Raw genomic sequence first — 20099 nt, 5'->3', positions numbered from 1 at the left:
CTATCCCAAGGTAAATCTAGATTAATAAGGTATGCTTTCTTTAAGGTTTGTTTCAACTGACCTAAAAGTATACCACCGATATCTGACCCCCCCCCCCCAAAAAAAGTATCTTTCAGCAGTGGCACTTAGCTTCCAAAATGATTCATTTTAATAATATCTGCATTAGGCTGGGCAGGTTTCTTAGTGTTCTTAAAACACAATATAGTGGCTCTATTCAAAAGCTACTGGGGGGCTGACTTTGATACCTGGGTATCTAAACCATTGCTCAAAGCAAAGAGTTGCTACAATTTCTAGTCTTACCTTTATATTTAATTTCATTTCGTTTTCTTCATCAGTTTCACTGCTTTTAACTAAAATGTTTTCCAGTTTTAGATCTCTATGAACAATATCTGTCAAGGAAGAGAACAATAAATAAAAATGTATTTATCACTTGTAGTCAAAATATTCTGACAAATGTTTTTATCTTGTGGAAATTACTCATTCAAATGAGTTTCAGTTTCAATGCATTTAGCTTTCCATTACTGAAAACTTAAAAGGAAGGAGTATTTGCCCTTTGATCCAAGGAGTCTTATATGAAGATTCCAAATCTGGATCAAATTTGGATCCATCTTCCTGATGATCTGTAATAAGAAAAACAGTTTGCATTGCTCTGTGTTATACAGTAGCAGACCTGTGAACATCTTATAGAAAAGAGTAGTGGATTATAGATTTACAAAATGTGCATATATTTTCATAAATCTAGTCTCGTCTCATATCCAACAGACCAAAGGGGATGGGACTGTAGATTTCTTTATTCCCCTTTCTCTGCCCACCAAAAATAGAGAAAAAAGAATGAGGAGTACTTGTGGCACCTTAGAGACTAACAAATTTATTTGGGCACTTTGGGCTTTAGCCCACGAAATCTTATGCCCAAATAAATGTATTAGTCTCTAAGGTGCCACAAGTACTCCTCGTTCTTTTTGCTGATAGAGACTAACACAGCTACCACTCTGAAACCAAAAATAGAGAGAAGACCAAAGAAGGGGCCATTCCACAGACAAGGAATCATATGTTTGGGTGGGAGAAAAAGAGGAACTGCTAATTCCTCCAACTAATTCCAAAATATAGAGATGAATACATTTTTTTGTGTTATTCAAATACAAATCTTCATACTCCTACAATATAGGGAAAATAACTGGATACACTGAACTCTAGTTTTCTGGCTGAATTGGTTAACTCTGTCATGGACTGTGCAGGATTTTAATGCCTCTCTGGGGTGAATTAAAATGCTGATATTGACTGCATCTCACCAAGTGCAGGACAGACAATTAAGGAATATCTAGAGCACTCCATGCCTGCTTCTTTTTCTCTGCTGTAATAGACTATTTACTTGGCTGCTGAAATAAGTTAATGCTGTAATGCAAAGTGGTTGAGACTTAAGAAGAAGAAATTCATGTTATTGTCAGATGGGCAGTGCCGGAACAAAGAAGCAAAAGGAAATGTTAACAGTTTAAATAGTGGGGGGAAAGCACTAATGTAGGATGCTTCACTCCTAGGCCACAGGGACACCAGTACTCTAGGAAATAAATAATATATATAAACAGAGATCACTGTTACTCTTAAACAAAGAACTGACATTCAGAGCCAATTAATAAATGCAAGAAATGAACATCCTTGCCTTTTTTGTGAAGATACGCTATTGCTGATGCAAGGCTTTGAATTATGTGCCTTGTCTCGTTCTCTGTAAAGCATCCTTTCCTGTGAAGAATTTCTTTAAGTTCTCCATCCTCGCACAGCTCCATTACAAGGAACATCCGCTAACATTAATAAAGAACCAAAATAGTGATTTTCTTTTATATGTAAGATTGAATATTTTGAGTACTAAAACAAACTCTCAAATTTTCAAGAACATGTACAACAAAAATAAAATACAATATGGATTTTAAAGACTGTTCTAAGAGTTCATTCAGCATATTGTCAACTTCTTAAAAAAAGAGAATCCTATAGAAGCATCACTAAACCTAAAGACACAACATGATCTTCTTTAATGACTACGAATAAAGCTGTAAATACATATCACATGAGCAACCTTGACTAATTAAATAAAAGATAAAATATATTCTTACAGCTCATCAAAAGTGATCTGTGCCAGTATAATGGACATCATACAGTGGCATCATTACAGCGTCCTTGAGCTTTGTGCTGTCCAACACAGCAACAACCAACCCCCTTTCACAAACTGTGAAGTAAGTGACTAAAAAAATGACACTAAATTCACTCTCAAAAAAGCTTCCATCAGACCTTCCATCAAGCTCTGGTCTTCCAGCTATTTCTCAGAAAATGGGACAAATCAAAACGGAAAGCTAACTTCTGGCTGGGTGTTTTCTGCCACACTGCAACCAGTGGACTGCCCCCTCACATAGTGCTACAACAAACATGACGAGACAAAAAATAAACTTCACTATGACAGTACCAGACTATAAACTAGCTAATCCTGAAAGAAAAGAAAGAATTGGGTTGTGAATTTACAAAAGGAAAAAAAAATGTAAAAACCAAGGCCAAATCTATGCTAGCCAAACAGAAGAGTTATCTGCTCCCCAGGGCCGGCTCCAGGGTTTTGGCTGCCCCAAGCAGCCAAAACCAAAAAAAAAAAAAAAAAGCCGCGGCCGCGATCACCATCTGCGGCGGCAATTCGGCGGGAGGTCCTTCACTCCGAGCCGGAGTGAGGGACCGTCCGCCGAATTGCCGCTGAATACCTGGACCTGCCACCCCTCTCCCGACCGGCCGCCCCAAGCACCTGCTTGAGAAGCTGGTACCTGGAGCCGGCCCTGCTGCTCCCGTTAGAGACAGGCACATAAGTAAGTAGGGCCAGCAAGCTAATTCCTTTAAACAGGAAATGACAACACATGGACTTTGATTATCTTTTGAACTGCTGGCAGAAGGATTTATATTTACTGCCTAGAACAGCCTAGAAAAAAAATAAGGAAAAATTAAAATGCACATTTCTCCACAATTTTCTAGTCATCAGTGGTGAGGAGAAATGTCCTATAAGAGAGGGGAGTGTACAAGAAGGCAAAAGGAATTACCTCAGAATGCAGAAAAGAAAGCTTCTATTGCTCTCTGCACCTTTCATTAAGTATTAATAGCATTCAGAGTATTGCAATTAATGAACCCTTACCTTAGGGGTCTCAAACACCTCTTCTAAATGTATTATATGCTCATGGTTCACTCTTTTTAAGATGCTCACCTCCCGTTCAAGTAGCTTCACAGCAGAGCTTCCAGCCTTAATTTTAGATGGAAAATGTATTTTACAGAGCATGACAATATTCATGATATGACCATATATATTCCACAATGGCAATTTCTGTTACAGAAGTCTACAGAATGTGTTAAACAAATGAACATGTCTTACATTTAGAAAAAGAGTTACAAAATAAATCCTATTGTACTTTGGGGTTGGTACCATTATATTTTAGCTTTTTCAACTAATAATGTCTTACATTTATATACAGTCTTTCCATCAGAAACCTTTCTGAAGCACTTCATAAAATTGTGTTCACATTTACAGATGTGCATACATGTGAGAGAGAAAATAGTAATTACTTTCCCTAAGATGGAAAAAAATGTGAGAACACATATATGTGTGAGAGACACAAAAAGGAATTACTTCACCTAACGTGGAAAAAACATGACCACTGTTTAACACACACAGCAACGCTACACAAACATTCAAGACAGAAAATGAAGAAGAATATCAGGGGAATGCAGATAAACAAAACGTAATTACTCAAGTTGGAAGCTGGCCAGCTCACAGGAGCTAAAATCTCTAATCCTGTGAACATTTGCAAGGGGATCTCAAATGAACGTAAATGATTTTTGTCTTATTCATTAGAAAGTAACAGAAAGAAAAGCACCTCTTCACACCACACCGGGCTTTGGCTTAGTACCGACGTGGATGGAAGACTACAACCTACTCATCTTTGAGGTCTCCCATCCAAATATGATCAGACCCAAGCTTACTATTCTTGTCATATGATAAGACGTGATTATAAGAACCATATTTTTGTAACTTGTTTGCAATAACTTAATTAAGGAGAATTAATCATTGTCAGTTTAGCAATTTGATAATGGTAAAACTATGAGCAGTAATACGACAATACCTCTAAATCTGGATCAGCTAGTAGCCTGTCACACACCAAAATAACAGGGGCTGCTAATATTAAAGTTTTAACAGTATTTCACCTGTCATTCAGCCATAAAAAAAAGTTGGTTGCTGGCTGAAATTTGGCATGTAAACTCTCAGACTATGTTCATATGGTTTTTTGAATGTAAATCATCATTAAAATCAGTTAAGCTAATATTTTGTTTTATTTAGGATTTTTAAAAAGTATTTAGCAAAAAAGAAATAAACTTTAAATGGTATTCACTTAACATCCAATGTTCTCTAAACAGATTTGGATAATTAAGGGTCTGATCCGGCAAACTTTTTCTTCAATTATGACTTTATGTAGGAATAAGAACCCCAAATTGCATTTTTATATTACATTTTTAATATTTAAAACTTGATGTGACTCACTTTCTGCTACAAGGAAGAGATAGTGAGAATATCAACTAAACAGTGATACATGCACTGATTGCAATGTGAGTTTTGGATACACAAAGATACTGAGAAGAGGCACAAAGATACTGCAGAAACAGATTGGATAGAAAATCAAAGGAAAAGTAAGACAGGTTTAAAATAAATCAGAGATCTACATAATATTTACCTTTTCCCTATTCACTTTTTTGATTGCCCATTTTTTGCCGGTTTCCTTGTGTTTTACTTCAATTACCACCCCAAAACTGCCTTGTCCTAATTTTCTTCCGAAATAATAGATTTGCTAAGGAAACAGAAACCAGAAAAAGAGATTTTGTTTTAAAAAAACTTTGGTGGCAAAATATAGTTGTCATTGTTAAAAGTATCTGAATTGGAATGTTTAAAAGATCTCTTTAACAGGAGATGATGAACCCTGCCCATGTACACCAAGATTCATTTTTAAGAGAACACCTGTTCCAATTGTCAATGCAAGTTGATATAAGAGGGTAGACTGCGATGAGTTATGTAGATCTCAGTATGAATTCTCCATCTGAAAATTTTGTGGGCAAATCAATGAAGAATTTTGTTTCATCGTCTATTTATTATCCCACAAATTAGAGTGCTGGACACAGTTACAAAAGAATAATAGATAATGTAGGTTAAAACAAACATTATGCAGACCTAACACAGGGAAGACTCCTAGCATGTTCAATGCTAGTTTAGCCTTAGAACAGCAGCATTCAAATATGCTGTGAAACAAAATACATAGAAATCACAATTCTTCTATACTTACAGTACCTAACAAAAGGCAAATTTAAGTTTCCTGTAGATCTGTGATTTGTAAACTTATATGTAAATAATATGATAGGCTCTGATTAAATGCCTATTGCAATTGCTGGAAGCCTTTCAAACTAACTTCAATGGTGACTGGATCAAGTTCTTAATGATGAGATCTTAAACATTTTTTTTCTTTTAAACAAAAGCTTAGTACTTTACAGCTGACCAACAAAGGAAACTACTGGGTTTGTGCTCCAGTTTTATTTCTATTCCGAAGATACGATTTCTAAGACAAGATATTTCTAATGTACTAAGGTCCTGTTATGTTAATTTCAACACATTTCCAAAAAGTAACAAAAACAAATACAAGAGGGAACAACAAATGTCTGTTGTGAACCCTTTACAGACTTCTCAACACACCTACAGATGGATCTTTTGGTTAACTTTTCTGCACGGGCATATAGCCCCAATCAATGAACTGTTTATTTGGGTCTGTTCCTTTTTGTAGAGGAGTGGGGGGGCAGGGATGTTTTCTCAATTAAGAGTAAATTCATTGATCTAACAAATTAATATATTGTGACACAGGATGGACTGCAAATGAAGTGCTGCACTTCTGACCACACACAGCAGGTCATTTTAGAGCACTTGTTTCTGCATCTTTGAAGCAAAATTCATGGAGAAAACAAATTTTCATTAACCAAGCATTTTGAAGTTAAATGATAGAAACACCTCTCTCTCACTAGGTGTTTTCTTCTTTTAGCTCTGAGATAAATGAGCAAGAAGAATGGGATTCAAAAATAGCAGGAATACCTCTTTTTTTTTTTTTTTGGTACTCGTTAAAAAAAAAGTGTTATCCTTTCACTTAAACAGGAGGAGAATGACTTTTTGGTATTGCCTTTTTCAAAAGGTCTTATAGCTGTACAGTGGTAGCAGGGAAAGGATCTGGACTCCTGAATAGAGTGAACATGAGCCTTAAGACAGCTAAATAGCTGAATATAGTGAACATGAGCCTTAAGACAGAAAATCACGACTCAGGTTCCTTTGGATGAAAAACAGCTGCAATTTATTTTAGGAATAAGGTGCTGAAAGATCAAATTGTTCTTTTGGGGGGGAAAAAGGGAAGCTCAAATTCCCAGAAATGATTAAATGTTATACAAACAAAGCTAAATGTCTCTATCTGCTGATGCAGAACAGTTAAACCTAAGGTTCGGCAGGATATTATTAATGATAAAAGTGGCTACATACCTGAATAGCAGCTCCATCATCTATTCGTGTGTGAGGAACTTTGCTTTCTGCACTACTGCTGCGAGTTGACTGGGTGAGCATTTTTCTATAAGATTCTATTAGCTCTGATTTTGGCATCTTTATACAAAAATATGAAGCATGAAATTAAACTACAATTCACTATTTTAAAAATTCTTAGATTGTTTCAGATATTTCAGTATTGTAAGATATATACTACACTAATTCACAGTATGTAATAGTTTAAAAGATGAACAAGATTTAAAATCAATTACAGGATTCCACATAGCCCAAGATTAATAGTTAATAAGTTGAAGATGGCAAAATATCTATACAGAATTATGTAAAAACCAAGAATAAGTTTTGTCTTTTGCAGGTCTCTATTGCTTGTATTCAGTGGGCTATATTCTGTTTTAGTGTAAATAGAACTATTCCATTAAAGGCAGCAGACTTGCATCTGCTTACAGAGGGGCTTAACTGGACAGGAAGTGGCTCAAAAACTTGATCACAATAACCACATTTAATAACATGGCATCTTTATACACAATTTACTTTACTGGGCTGTTCAAAGTGGTGCCAATATATTTTGGAAATATCATATGGTCCTACACTGCCAATTTCAATTTGTGTTTTTGAATTTCTCTCACAGACAAACAAAATGATCACACTAGAATTCCTAGTGAAGCTGATCAGAAAATTTTTAACTAACCAGGTTTTTGTCAGAAAATACAGATGTGTCGAAACCAAAACTTGTTGTGGGAATGTACCAATTTTGACAAAATTTTCATCAGGAAATGGTTTTGCAGGTCCAGGGCAAACTTTCTAGTCAAAACTAGGAAGGTTGGAGGGAGTGGGGAAAGAGACCAAAATGGTTCAGGCACTCACTTAGGATGTGGGAGACCCAGATTCAAGTCCCTAGTCCTAATCTATTGGCTATTCTAACTGGGTCTCTCAATCTCTCCTGTTACAGCTATTCCACTTTGTATAAATAAATATTCATTGGGCCAGAGAGAGAAAGGGAGAGAGACTGACTATAGCCCAGGGGTTAGAGCACTCACCTGGGATGTAGTAAATTCGGATTCAAGTTCCTGTTCCAATAAATATTTAATTATTTATACAAAGTGGGACAGCTCCAACAAGAGAGATTGAGAAAGACCCACCGCAGAAAACCAAATAGTCGGGTGGGTAGGGCATACATCTGGGATGTGGAAGATCCACGCTCAAATCCCTGGTCTGAATCAACATATTCCAGGATGGTGCACTCTCTCTTCTTTGAAAAACTTCAAAAGGTCTTGGTTTCCTCCCAGTACCCAACAGGAAAATTTCTGAAATCTCAACAAAGTTAATGGGATGAGCAAACCATTTCCTGTCCAGTTCTAGATCCTAGCAGTTTGATTCTCAGTCATTTAATTTCTTGCATGGTAGAGTACAGGAGTGCCACAGACACATTGAAATCTTTTGTGGAGGTAAACATTACAGCCATTAGCCAAAATTAATGACCAAGGCCCCATTGAGCAAAGCACTTAAGTACTTAGCTGTAGACATTCATTGATGTCAATCATACTACTCACATGCTTGACGGCAAGTACTTACTCATGTGCACAAAGTTAAACGTGCCTGTGTGCTTTGCTAAATTGGGATCTGAATGAAGAGGTCATAATACTCTTAATCAGAGGAGTTTAATTGTGTTTAAAAATGATTGTGTGTTGGGGACTTAGGATTTATGGGGCCCTATGCAGTATTATTGAACTGGTGCCCTTATGCCCGACGGCAGCCCGGGCTCACATGTGTATTTTAGATAAGGGGGATCTTTTGAAGGATTTATTTTAAAAACTATATGTCTGAAGATCCAAGCATTTAAGACTAAAGATGAATACTCAGATTGTGCATTTAAAAATCTATGGAAGGAGTTTTTAGAGATGTGATTTTATAATCTTCAGCAACACACTAATGAAATATTTTAAAGCAAATTTTAAACTAAGGTACTGTAGACTAACATGTTCTGAGTAAATATGACAGTAATGCACAACTGTTTTTGTCAGTAAATTCAGAAACTGACAGTATATACCTGGGGGTTGGCAAATGCCTGTTAAATGGCTTCATTACCACTTGAATGGCTCTTTAACAGTCTCAATGTTGTGCTAATAGATCTGGCAGGCTGGAGGCTTTTTCACTTTTAAGTTACTAGATCCCCTCTGGAGGAAGACTCACCAGGCTGCAGCAGCAGCCAGCTGTGGTGGGAACCTGAAGGAAGGGTCAGAACAGGGATAGGAAGAGGCGGGTGGGTCGACACTAAGGCCCAGAGGTGCCCCAAATTTTCAGGTGCCCTACGCATCCGTGTATGCTGCGTATGCCTAAGGATAGCCCTGGTTGGGGACACAAAAATCCTTCACATAGAGCTGCTGACTGAATACGAGTGAAATAGGGATAAATGCGGCCTTAGTATAAATGGTTCAACAAGTGCCCTTGACTTTCCTGGTCACAGTCTGACCTACAGAAACAGCTTCAAGTGGCAACAACTCTAGAAGGAATTCATTTTACTCACATACTAAAGTGATGGACACTATATAAACGCTTGTCATAAATAAAATAAATAATTATCTGCAATAATTATGCCTGATAACAAGAAAAATATGCTTTCAATTGATGAGATATGATACAAAATTGTTTCATAAATAAAGTAATGTTATGTGAATCGGACACTGAATTAAATAATAGAAAGGGTTTCTTATATTTTAGAAGATGATCGCCATTCAAATGCAATTTCCTCATTTATTTTCAAGCACCACATATCTCCTGACAGGTCTAGCATTGGATATTTCCTATACACCAGTGGTCAAATAGTTAGCTATAGGTTTACCATATATACAATTGCTATTACTAACAGAGATTATTCTACAATATTATCAGATACTCTACACTATTTACGTAGTGAAGGAATAACTGAGGCTGAATGTATTTTAGTTTTCTTTGCTAAACACATTTCCTGTTTTGTCCCCCCACTTACAGAAATGCTGGAAAACAAGTCACTGATGGTATATTCAGATATGACTGATTTAAGAGGATATTGAATTTGCGTCCAGCAATTTAGAAGTGCTTCTTTAAAGGGGACCCATTTATGTTAATATATCCCAAATGATGGATTTTCTTCTGGCATTCAGTTTTAAGTGCTTTTTTCATTTTATTCTTTTCAGATATATATTTAATACAAATTCCTCCAATAAAAGCTTTTAAAGCTTCCAATTGTACAATTTTAGAACCTTCAATATTAGAGAGATTATGTTCTGAGATAAATATGTCCGCAATCAATGCATTAACTACTGCAGGAACAATACTTAAAGAAAGAAACTCTGTACATCAATAAGAATGGCCTAAAGAGAAATTAAAGACAGATAGTCAACTTAAAAACCATACTTTTGTCTGAATTTTTTACCTACTATTATATAGCATACAATTATTATTATGTACTATTAAAACATTTAAGATTACTATAATTGAAAAAGATTAGAGGGGAAAATAAACTGACTAACATATTCAAACCTGGATGCCTAAAGATTCCTAAATCAAAAGCCTGATCTTCAAATGTGCTGAACACAACAGTTCTATTGACTTCAAGGGAATTGGTGAGTACTCAGTTCTTCTGCAAATTAGACCACTTCTATTTAAAGCCTTGCTTCAGCAAAAGCTATTAAGCATGTGCCTAAATCCATCCTTGTTCAGGACGTGATTCAACAAACCATCCTTTAGCAAAGAACTTCAGCATATGCTTTACTGAATTGGGTCAAGGGGGGCTACATATAGAGTTTTCTAGATTGTTTACTACATGCATTACCAGCACCTCATTTACAGTTAATTGCACTGTATAGTCTGACCGACACATTTCTTAGGGCTACAATGTAATTTGTCTCAGAGTACTACTTGGCCTGTCTCTTAGGCCTTGGCTACACTTGGGGATTCACAGTGCTGCCGTGGCAGCACTGTGAAGCACGAGTGTAGTCGCGCCGCCAGCGCTGCGAGAACTCTCTTGCAGCGCTGCAAGTACTCCACCTCTCCCAGGGGAATAGCTTGCAGCGCTGCAGGCGCTGATTACACTGGCGCTTTACAGCGCTGCACTCGCTGCGCTCGGGGGGGGTGCGTTTTCACACCCCTGAGCGCAGCAAGTTGCAGCGCTGTACAGCGCCAGTGTAGCCAAGGCCTTAGGGAGAAAAAAAAAGTCCTCTGAACAAGGGTTTACTCAATATTTGTTTACAACTTAGGTTAAAAATGATATAATTTTATATTCATATGGTATAATCTTCACTCTGAGTTAAATGTACATCATAGTACATGAATAACTTAGCACTTATAAACCACTTTGCAGTTTCAAAGCATTAACTAATTAATCCCATTAAATCCATTTAATATGTAACCTTTTCGTGTCTCTTGAGGTAAGATATTAACACCACATTTTCTTCAAAAGAAAAAAAATCAGGAATTTACATGTTTTAATATATTAAGTTAATTTGTTCTGCAAATTTTCTAATAAATTATTAGATTTTTTTAAATAGTGAAACAGCTTCTTCCATATAATTGGTCCTATATGGGTATGGTCAAGCATAACGTGTTATATCATACTCTTCTCATGGTATTCACAATTTCTAGAGAACCAGGAATTTAAAAAAAAACATTATAGATTGTTACATGCAATATATAAGAGCTAGGAATTATTATTATTATTATTAGGTACAAGGCTTCAAAAACATTGTGAATAGGGAAGATGTTTTAGAATGTAGTTAGAATCTGGGCCGTTCTACTATACACACTTATGAGGGCACACTGGGAAATATAGTCCTTATTGTTCTAAGCAGAAATGAGCACTAGTCATTATGAAATAAAACCTGGATGGAAAGGAATGGTATCTCTAAACCCAATCTGCTCACCTCTGTTACAAAAGAGATTTGTTCCTCTGACTGGTGAGGCAAGGTGTCATCATGGGAACTTAAAAACTCAGATGTCTCTAGCAGAGTACCTCCGGAGCACATTGGACCCTTGTTGCAATTGGGGCAAAAAAATACAACATCGCTTGGTTGAAATGAAGCGGAGCACTTGGTGCATTTTATGGTTTTCTTGTCCTGGCTGAGATCAGTCATCTGTTCAGTGTTGTAGAACTTGCTGTGCAAATTAAATGGTAGCACAAAGACCGGCAGGAATGTGTCCACTGATGAAGGAAGAACAAAAAGCTGAGGAGAAGAATGGGAGGGTCACAATTAGTGAATTTGTGGCACAAAAAAACTTATGTTCTGATTATGAATGTCTGCCACACTGACAAGGAACTAGACTGGTACAACACAGAATACTGGTTTGTACAGCAGATCTGCAAAAACGGAAGTTGTAGTTAAGAAAATTTTCCTTCAGCTTTTCTACTCACGCCTGGCACGTTCAGGGAATCATAGAAATTGGAGATGGGAAAAATAAATTCCTGCTTATTACCAATGCAAGGTTGTTTTCCACATTTATTTTCTAGTTATTTCTTTTTCATAAATGGGATATAACATATTTGTTAAAATATTTCAAAATACTTAATTAAACCTTAATAATTGTAACTGGCATGATTATGTTGTTATTTTGACAAATAAAAATGCAGAATTTTCAAATATTGTGTACAGAATTTTTAATTTTTTGGCACAGAATTCCTTCAGAAGTAACTAATGGCGGGGAAAGGGGCATGAAGGAGGGCTTTAATGTTGGTCATGAAATAGTTTTGCTCACTTAAAAGAAAAATATTTTGCTCATTTTCTTAAAAAGGGCCAACATTAAATGTTATACTACATTTCCTGCCTAGTTCGAGGTTTTTGTAAGCTGGCATACTGTGGAATGGTTCTTATCAAATTAGAGTCCTTTCTTGGCTGATCAATGAACTGAAAGATAAATTTCTGGTTAATATTATCAATTAAACTATGCAGAAAAGGAGAGATTCGGTTTTACAAAACCTTCATGGATCTTTCTATCTGGCCAAAACAGACCAGAGGAAATAGTTTAAAAAGTGGAACAGAAAAAGAAAAAGGAAAAGGACCTGCTGCTGCTGTAAATCAAAGCACTTCCAATGGCGCAAAACATTGATCCTACATTGGCTTCTTGCTTGAGACGTCTTTTTCAATACACTTTAATCGTGTTCTACGAGGCATGTGACCTTCCATGCAGCCTTTAGTATATCACTAGAACAGGCCAAGACAGGCCAACCCTAAAAAGTTTCCGATGCTTTATTAGTCCCTTACACTACAGGCTATTGCAGGGGATCTAATCAGTCAATTAGAGAATGAACAATAAGTGACAGAGAGCTTTATTTATCCCAAGTAAAAAAAATGAGAAAAGGTGAAAGGTGTAATCCACGGGACAGCAATTCTAGTGAATACAGGGTGTGATATTACACTCCATATTCTTTATGGAAATATGCTTATGATATGGATATGACATAACTGAGATATACTTTATGCAAGATGGCTCATGTAAGATATCACTGGAAAGGTTATGATTTATTGAATTCAATTATACAATTTGTATGCCTGTATCATTTCTGCATCTGAAGTTAGGAATATTGACTATGTATCCGTATTTCAAATGGAATTCTTTCAGCATTATGCCCAACTAGCCCTTCAGGTACCACAATGAGAAAGCAAGACAGTGCTAATGGCCCATTACCAGAGACAATTGACTGTAAGAGAACTTAGTCTTCCTGTGGATGCTCCAGAGAGCCTAAGAGCAATGGCGGCCACAGTCTTGCAGAGACATGGGTCCGAGTCACCTGGTTCTGGATACCCTTCCTCCCATTTTGGAATGCCAGTTTTTCCACTGGAAGAAAAGAGTTCCCACCTTGCACAAGAGCTACATAAGGCAGGGAAGTGACATCAGAGGTTCTCCTCTCCCTCCCACACAAAGGGTAGGTCTACACTTACCTCTGGGTCCGGCGGGTCCCGGGGTGGGCAAACTTTTTGGCCTGAGGGCCACATCAGGTTTCCAAAATTGTATGGAGGGCCGGTTAGGGGAGGCTGTGCCTCCCCAAACAGTCAGGCGTGGCCCAGCCCCACCCCCTATCCAACGCCCCCTGCTTCTTGCCCCCTCACAGCCCCCCCCCCCCGGGACTCCAGCCCCATCTAACCCCCCCGTTCCCTGTCCCCTGATGGCCCCATCGGGACCTCTGCCCCATCCATGCCCCCCTGCTCCCTGTCCCCTGACCGCCCCCGGACCTCCCGCCCCTGACTGCCCCCTGCCGCCCCATCCAACCCCCCCTCTCCTTCCTGACTGCCCCCTGGGGACTCCTGCCCCCATTCAACCCCCCTGTTCCCTGTCCTCTGACCACCCTGACCCCTATCCACACCCCGACCACCGCCCCAAACTCCCCTGCCTACTATCCAACCCCCCCTGCTCCCTGCCCGCTTACTGTGCTGCCTGGAGTACCGGCGGCTGGCGGTGCTACAGTCGCACCTCCCAGAGCACCAGGACAGGCAGCTGCACTGCCTGGCTGGAGCCAGCCACGCCACTGTGCAGCACAGAGCACCGGGTCAGGCCGGGCTCTGCAGCTGTGCTGCCCGGCAAGAGCTCACAGCCCCGCCGCCCAGAGCATTGCGCCGGCAGTGTGGTGAGCTGAGGCTGTGGGAGAGGGGAAACAGTGGGGCAGGGGTCGGGGGCTAGCCTCCCTGGCCAGGAGCTCAGGGGCCGGGCAGGACGGTCCTGCGGCCGGATGTGGCCCACGGGCTGTAGTTTACCCACCTCTGTTTTAACCACTTAAAATTCACCTTTTGTAATTAATAAATGTATTTCTTGTTTATAATATAATCCCATTTGTGCAATTCACAATTGGGGGGAGGGGTAAGAGGCTGTGCATACCTTCCTCCAACTGAGGGAGGAGGCAGATTTCATAATATACTTTTGGGTCTGCACTCCAAGGGAGGTGGACACCTGAGTGCTGGGGCAAGTCCCTTAAGTGGAGACTTCCCAGAGCTGATCTCATTATCTGTGTCACATCAGGTGACATCTCGAAGAGAGGAAGCCATCACACAGTGTATTTGTTAGATTTATCTATTTTCTACTCTTACCAATAAAAACAAAACATAAGGATTTAAGATCCAAACTCCTAATTTAAAAATATAATATAATCAAGTCCTCAAATATTCTAACACACAATTCCTGGCATTAATATCCGCTCCTATATCTATCAAATAATGAAAAATGTAAGTTTTATATAATTGAAAAGGTTTTTGTGGAGAAAGGAGAGAAATTTGATGTATTTTTTTTTAAATATAGCAAGGCAATAGGGTACATGTGGTGCAAATAGGGAAATAGCAGAGGGAGGGAGGGGCTTTTTCTTATATAGGCGCCTATTACCCCCCACCCCATCCCGTTTTTTCGCAGTTGCTATCTGGTCACCCTACCTAGAAGCATAAGGAATATTTTTCTCACATACTTGTAGCTGTCTATTTTTGCCACTGTGAATTAAAAGTGTGATCAAAGCACAATCTGAAATTACTTTTCCTTTACAACTCAAAAGTGTTTTTAAGTACTTTTAATCAAAGTTAACAACTGTGAGGGATCCAGGAGAGACTGGAACTCATGGATACATACAATTCTTATTGGCAAAGCAGGTATATTAATAGCCACTTTTTCTGTTTGTGAAAAGAGGAATGTTCACACACTTGAAATTTCAGCTTTCTAGTGGGTAAAAGTATTAACTTCTAGTTCTCCCAGGCCATGAAATATTGGACCTTAAATACGCATCTCATGAATATGTTGCATTTTCTTTTACTTCAATTCCAACATGATTTTAGCAGCTCTGGTACTCAGAACTGAGATTTTCAATGTTATTGCTTATTAATCTCTAATCTGAGCAGATCTGCTTCTAAACCTCACAACTGCGAACTCATCAATAACTGACTTCCTCTGTGGCCTCAAGAAAGTCATTTCACTTCTCTGCCTCATTTTCCTTATCTGTTAAATTAAGATAATTCTACTTCCCAAACTATGTTGTTGTCAATGTTTGGTAAATGTTAATGTCTCCAAAATACTTTAAACAGAAAGTGCAATACAGGTGCTATATGTTATTATTTTGACCTGCTATTGTTATTTTATATGTAATATGACAGCACCTAGAAAACCCAAATTACTTACTAAGGGTACATCTACACTACAGCGGGGAGTCGATTTAAGATATGCAAATTCAGCTACGTGAATAGCGTAGCTGAATTCGACGTATTGCAGACGACTTACCCCGTTGTGAGGACGGCGGCAAAATCGACTTCTGCGGCTTTTTGTCGGCGGCGCTTACTACCACCTCCGCTGGTGGAGTTAGAGAGCCAATTCGGGGATCGATTGTCGCGTCCCGTTGGGACGCGATAAATCGATCCCCGAGAGGTCGATTTCCACCCGCCGATTCAGGCGGGTAGTATAGACCAGACCTAAGATTCATTCTAGTGAACCCGCAAATACTTTTAGGTTCAATATGTTTTTCTAAATTCTGGTACTGGGCATTCATTAAAAAGAAATCAGGGAGTAGCCGGGTTAGTCTGTATCTACAAAAACAACAAGGAGTCTGGTGACACCTTAAAGACTAACAGATTTATTTGGGCATAAGCTTTCGTGGGTAAAACCCTCACTTCTTCCAGACTCCTTGTTGTTTTTATTAAAAAGAGAAAACCTGAATCCTTGTCCCTTGCTAATGTTCAAAATAAAGCTAGCAATAATCATAGAACTAGCATTCTCTTAGCAGGCTGACCCAAGCCAACAGGGAAGTTGACAAAAATCATCTTCTCTGAAGCACTGAACAGGAAAAAAAAATGCATCTAGTAGCATTTGTTTATCAGTGTATGATCATGCACTGCAACAGCTGATCCTGCCAATTAATAAAGTAATATATAACCATGGATAGAGGAATATTTGCATTCATGAGTAGCTATGGCAGTACCTAGTGACACATACTGTATGTACGCCTACAGAAAAGACTGTCCAACTCTGTTTTAAAATAAATGTGAAAGTGGCATTTTTATAATAGACACCAACATAACTTCTCCCCTACTTACTAGCCATTTTTCTTAGAGGCTTGCAATTTTCCTCTTTCATCTTGGCTCCTTTGTAGACAGCACAGGTAGAATGTTAGACCAAGAAGCTGAAGCACTTCTATATTTACATTGTACAAAATCTTTAAACAGGTTCACTATCAGTAATTCACAGCCGTAAAAGTACAACGTGTAAAAAATACCATTAAACTGGTGAAAGCAGGCCATCCAATCTTTTTATTCAAGCAGGTTAAATTATCATACTTAAGAGATATGCCGAAGCCCTTTTAGGTGCCATTACTATTCGCAACCAATTTTGCTAGGACAACAAAAGCCAAATGAAAATAACCACAGACAAATCCTGTCATTGATTCCCCTGATCTATAACAGACAGTCAGGACATGACTCGAACTGGAAGATTGTCTACTTATAGAGCAACCCTTTGTTGCTAATTTGACTATTTTGGTGTCTCAGATAGCTGCACACACAAATCTGTATGCCTGGTTTTGAAATGAAGTGCACTGTACTGCCAAGTAAAAGGTTAGGTTTGGGAGCAACACTTTGGTTCCAAGTTTACAAAACCAGAGAGACCAGGCAAATTGTTGATGTACATGACAGGATGGTTTTGCTCTTTAACAGTCTGTCTTTTTTATGTTGTCCCATTGGAATGCTGTTCTTTCCTGTGTTTTTTATTTTGTTTTGTGTGGTGTGCGTGTGATATGAAGTGTGCAATACAGACAGGTTTTTTTTCTCCCATTAGTCACTGCAGTGTTCTTCTTTTCTCCTTCTCAGAAAATAAGGAAAAATGGCAAATAGGCAAATACATCCTCCCGTGTAAAAGCTAATGGTGGCGGTCAAGTTGCTAATGACTGGAACAGCTATGTCAGCCAAGCCTCGGGATACAGGAACAGGAAAAAATGCAGAAACCTCAAGAGAAAGGAAACTAGCAATAAAAGCTTTAGTTCAGAGCTGACTAGTAGCCATGAAATTATTCTGGGCTAAGATCCCTTTTTCATTATTTAGGGTAATCTTTGTTGTGTCTGGGTACATTTTGGTTCTGGTTCATTTCTCTATGGTGAGGTAGAGATAGATTAAAAAATTATATTTTCTTTTCTGGAGCACCCATTTTCTTTATAAGCCATCACCACTTGGTCTCGGTGACCATGATATCTTTGGATTTCAAAAGACCATTGTCTAAGTGCTGCTTACAAAGTGATTGTTGAAGCAGTATTAACTGCAGCCCAAGATGACTGCTGACGCAGTATTATCTGCAGCCTTAGCAGAGGCTATGTATTCGACCCGCCTGTAGTGAGTAACCTAACGATACAGGTGATAGTATTATGGAAGAGGATAGGACCAACACTTTGGGGAGAAGGAACTCATTGGCCTCAGCTCACCATCTACAGCTAGAGAGAAAAACAAAGAAGAAAATCCAAAAAGGGGGGAAATGATTAGCCATTGCAAGCCAAAGCAACTACACCTACCAGAAACAAATTTCATCTTATTAGAGTACCGCTTTTCACATACATGCTAGATATGGAAATATTTCTTTTGCGCACCTACATATTAACTATGCTTGTAAGTGTGCTTGTTACTGTCCAAAAATGACAATATTTTAACTCCAACTTAAATATAAAGAATGCAACATTCAGCCACACAAAGCAATAGAGTGGATCGACCACACAGGCACAAATGAATAATTAACTTGGAGACTTCAACTAATAACTTTTCTCCTACAAAGTGTTACTGTCTGTAGTTTTATTTAAAGTACATAATCATGTCAATTTTTTGTCTGCAGAGATCAAACATTTTAGGGTGCAATGTTACGCATTCCCCAAATATCCAGAGAAGAAGAACAACCTAGCAGTCCAACCAAAAATGAAAGCCATCATCTAGACAAAAGAGCAGCACAGAGAACTGACTCTCTCTTCTGGGCAGATTTAATTGTTTTTAGAGAGACAAAGTGGATGAGGTAATATCTTTTACTGGACTAGCTTCTGTTGGTGAGACAAAACTTTTGAGCTTACACAGAGCTCTTCTTCAGGTCTGGAAAACATACTCAGGGGAACAGAGGGTCCTGTGGCACCTTTAAGACTAACAGAAGTATTGGAGCATAAGCTTTCATGGGTGAATGCCCACTTCGTCAGACTCAACCTGCTGCTGTCAGTTTTAAAGGTGCCACAGGACCCTCTGTTGCTTTTTACAGATTCAGACTAACACGGCTACCCCTCTGATACTCAGAGGGTATGTCTACTCTGCAATTAGACACTCATGGCTGACCCATGCCAGCTGACTTGGACTCATGAGGCTTGGGTGTAGGGGCTGTTTAACTGCAATGTAGATTTTCAAGCTTGGGCTGCAGCCCGAGCTCTGGGACCCTTCCATCTCACAGGGTCCTAGAGCTCAGGCTCCAGCCAAAGCCCAAACATCTACACTGCAATTAAATAGCTCCTTAACCTGAGCCTGAGACCTGAGTCAGCTGGCACAGACCAGCAGTGCCAGGCAACAGATTTTGGCTTGCAGGCAGCCATGGTAAGCCACAGTCTTTTGGCTTTTATAACCTTCTTAACATGTGGGAATGGTTTCAAACAGTAGCGCCCTCATTTCCCATACCAAGCACCCCTTGGGTTGGCCATTTAAAATGGGTTTGCAATGTAAAAGGAGGGGCTGCGGTTACCGGGTTAACATGCAGCACAAACCCAACTAACCCCCCTCAGCCCCCCCACGCCCAATCATCGGGGATGATCACTTCACCCCTCCCCCCGCACCGCGTGGCTAACAGCAGGGAACATTTCTGTTCAGCAGAGCAGGAACGGGCACCTCTGAGTGTCCCCTTAATAAAAATCGCACCATTTCAACCAGGTGAACGTGAATGATATCACTCTCCTGAGGATAACAAAGAGCGATAAGGAATGGATGTTGTCTGCATGCCAGCAAACACCAGGACCATACGCTGCCATGCTTTGTTATGCAATGATTCCAGACTACGTGCTACTGGCCTGGCGTGGTAAAGTGTCCTACCATGGCGGACGGGATAAGGCAGCCCTCCCCAGAAACCTTTTGCAAAGGCTTAAAGGAGTACATGAAGAAGAGCTTTCTGGAGATGTCCCTGGAGGATTTCCACTCCATCCCCATACACGTTAACAGACTTTTCCAGTGGCTGTACTGGCCGCGATTGCCAGGGCAAATTAATCATTAATCATTAAACACGCTTGCTTTTAAACCATGTGTAATATTTACAAAGGTACACTCACCAGAGGTCCCCTGTGTGCCCTCAGGGTCTGGGAGCACGCCTTGGGTGAGTTCCGGGGTTACTGGCTCCAGGTCCAGGGTGATAAACATATCCTGGCTGTTGGGGAAACCGGTTTCTCTGCTTACTTGCTGCTGCGAGCTATCTACATTATCTTCATCCTCCTCTTCCTCATACCCCGAACCCTCTTCCCTGTGTGTTTCTCCAGTGACGGAGTCATAGCACACGGTTGGGGTAGTGGTGTCTGCAC

At 39.4% G+C, this 20099-nt stretch overlaps 1 protein-coding gene across 3 annotated transcripts in view; it reads right to left on the bottom strand.

The window, feature by feature from the left end:
* The window catches only part of STK33 (serine/threonine kinase 33), an 83496-nt gene that overhangs the window by 29152 nt on the left and 34245 nt on the right, over positions 1 to 20099 (bottom strand). For 2 of the 3 annotated variants that reach the window (XM_034770091.1, XM_034770090.1), the window contains exons 2-7: positions 11494 to 11793; positions 6578 to 6694; positions 4746 to 4859; positions 3158 to 3262; positions 1658 to 1796; positions 301 to 389 (exon numbers count right to left, since the gene is read on the bottom strand). In XM_034770091.1, coding sequence (XP_034625982.1) covers positions 301 to 389; positions 1658 to 1796; positions 3158 to 3262; positions 4746 to 4859; positions 6578 to 6694; positions 11494 to 11703 — 774 coding nt within the window. In that variant the 5' untranslated portion in view covers positions 11704 to 11793. The remainder of the gene's footprint in view (positions 1 to 300; positions 390 to 1657; positions 1797 to 3157; positions 3263 to 4745; positions 4860 to 6577; positions 6695 to 11493; positions 11794 to 20099) is intronic. The other variant, XM_034770092.1, reaches the window with a different exon arrangement.

The sequence above is a fragment of the Trachemys scripta genome, chromosome 4, assembly GCF_013100865.1.
Source record: "Trachemys scripta elegans isolate TJP31775 chromosome 4, CAS_Tse_1.0, whole genome shotgun sequence".
Taxonomy (NCBI): Eukaryota; Metazoa; Chordata; order Testudines; family Emydidae; genus Trachemys; species Trachemys scripta.
This window is presented reverse-complemented; position numbering and strand designations above follow the sequence as displayed.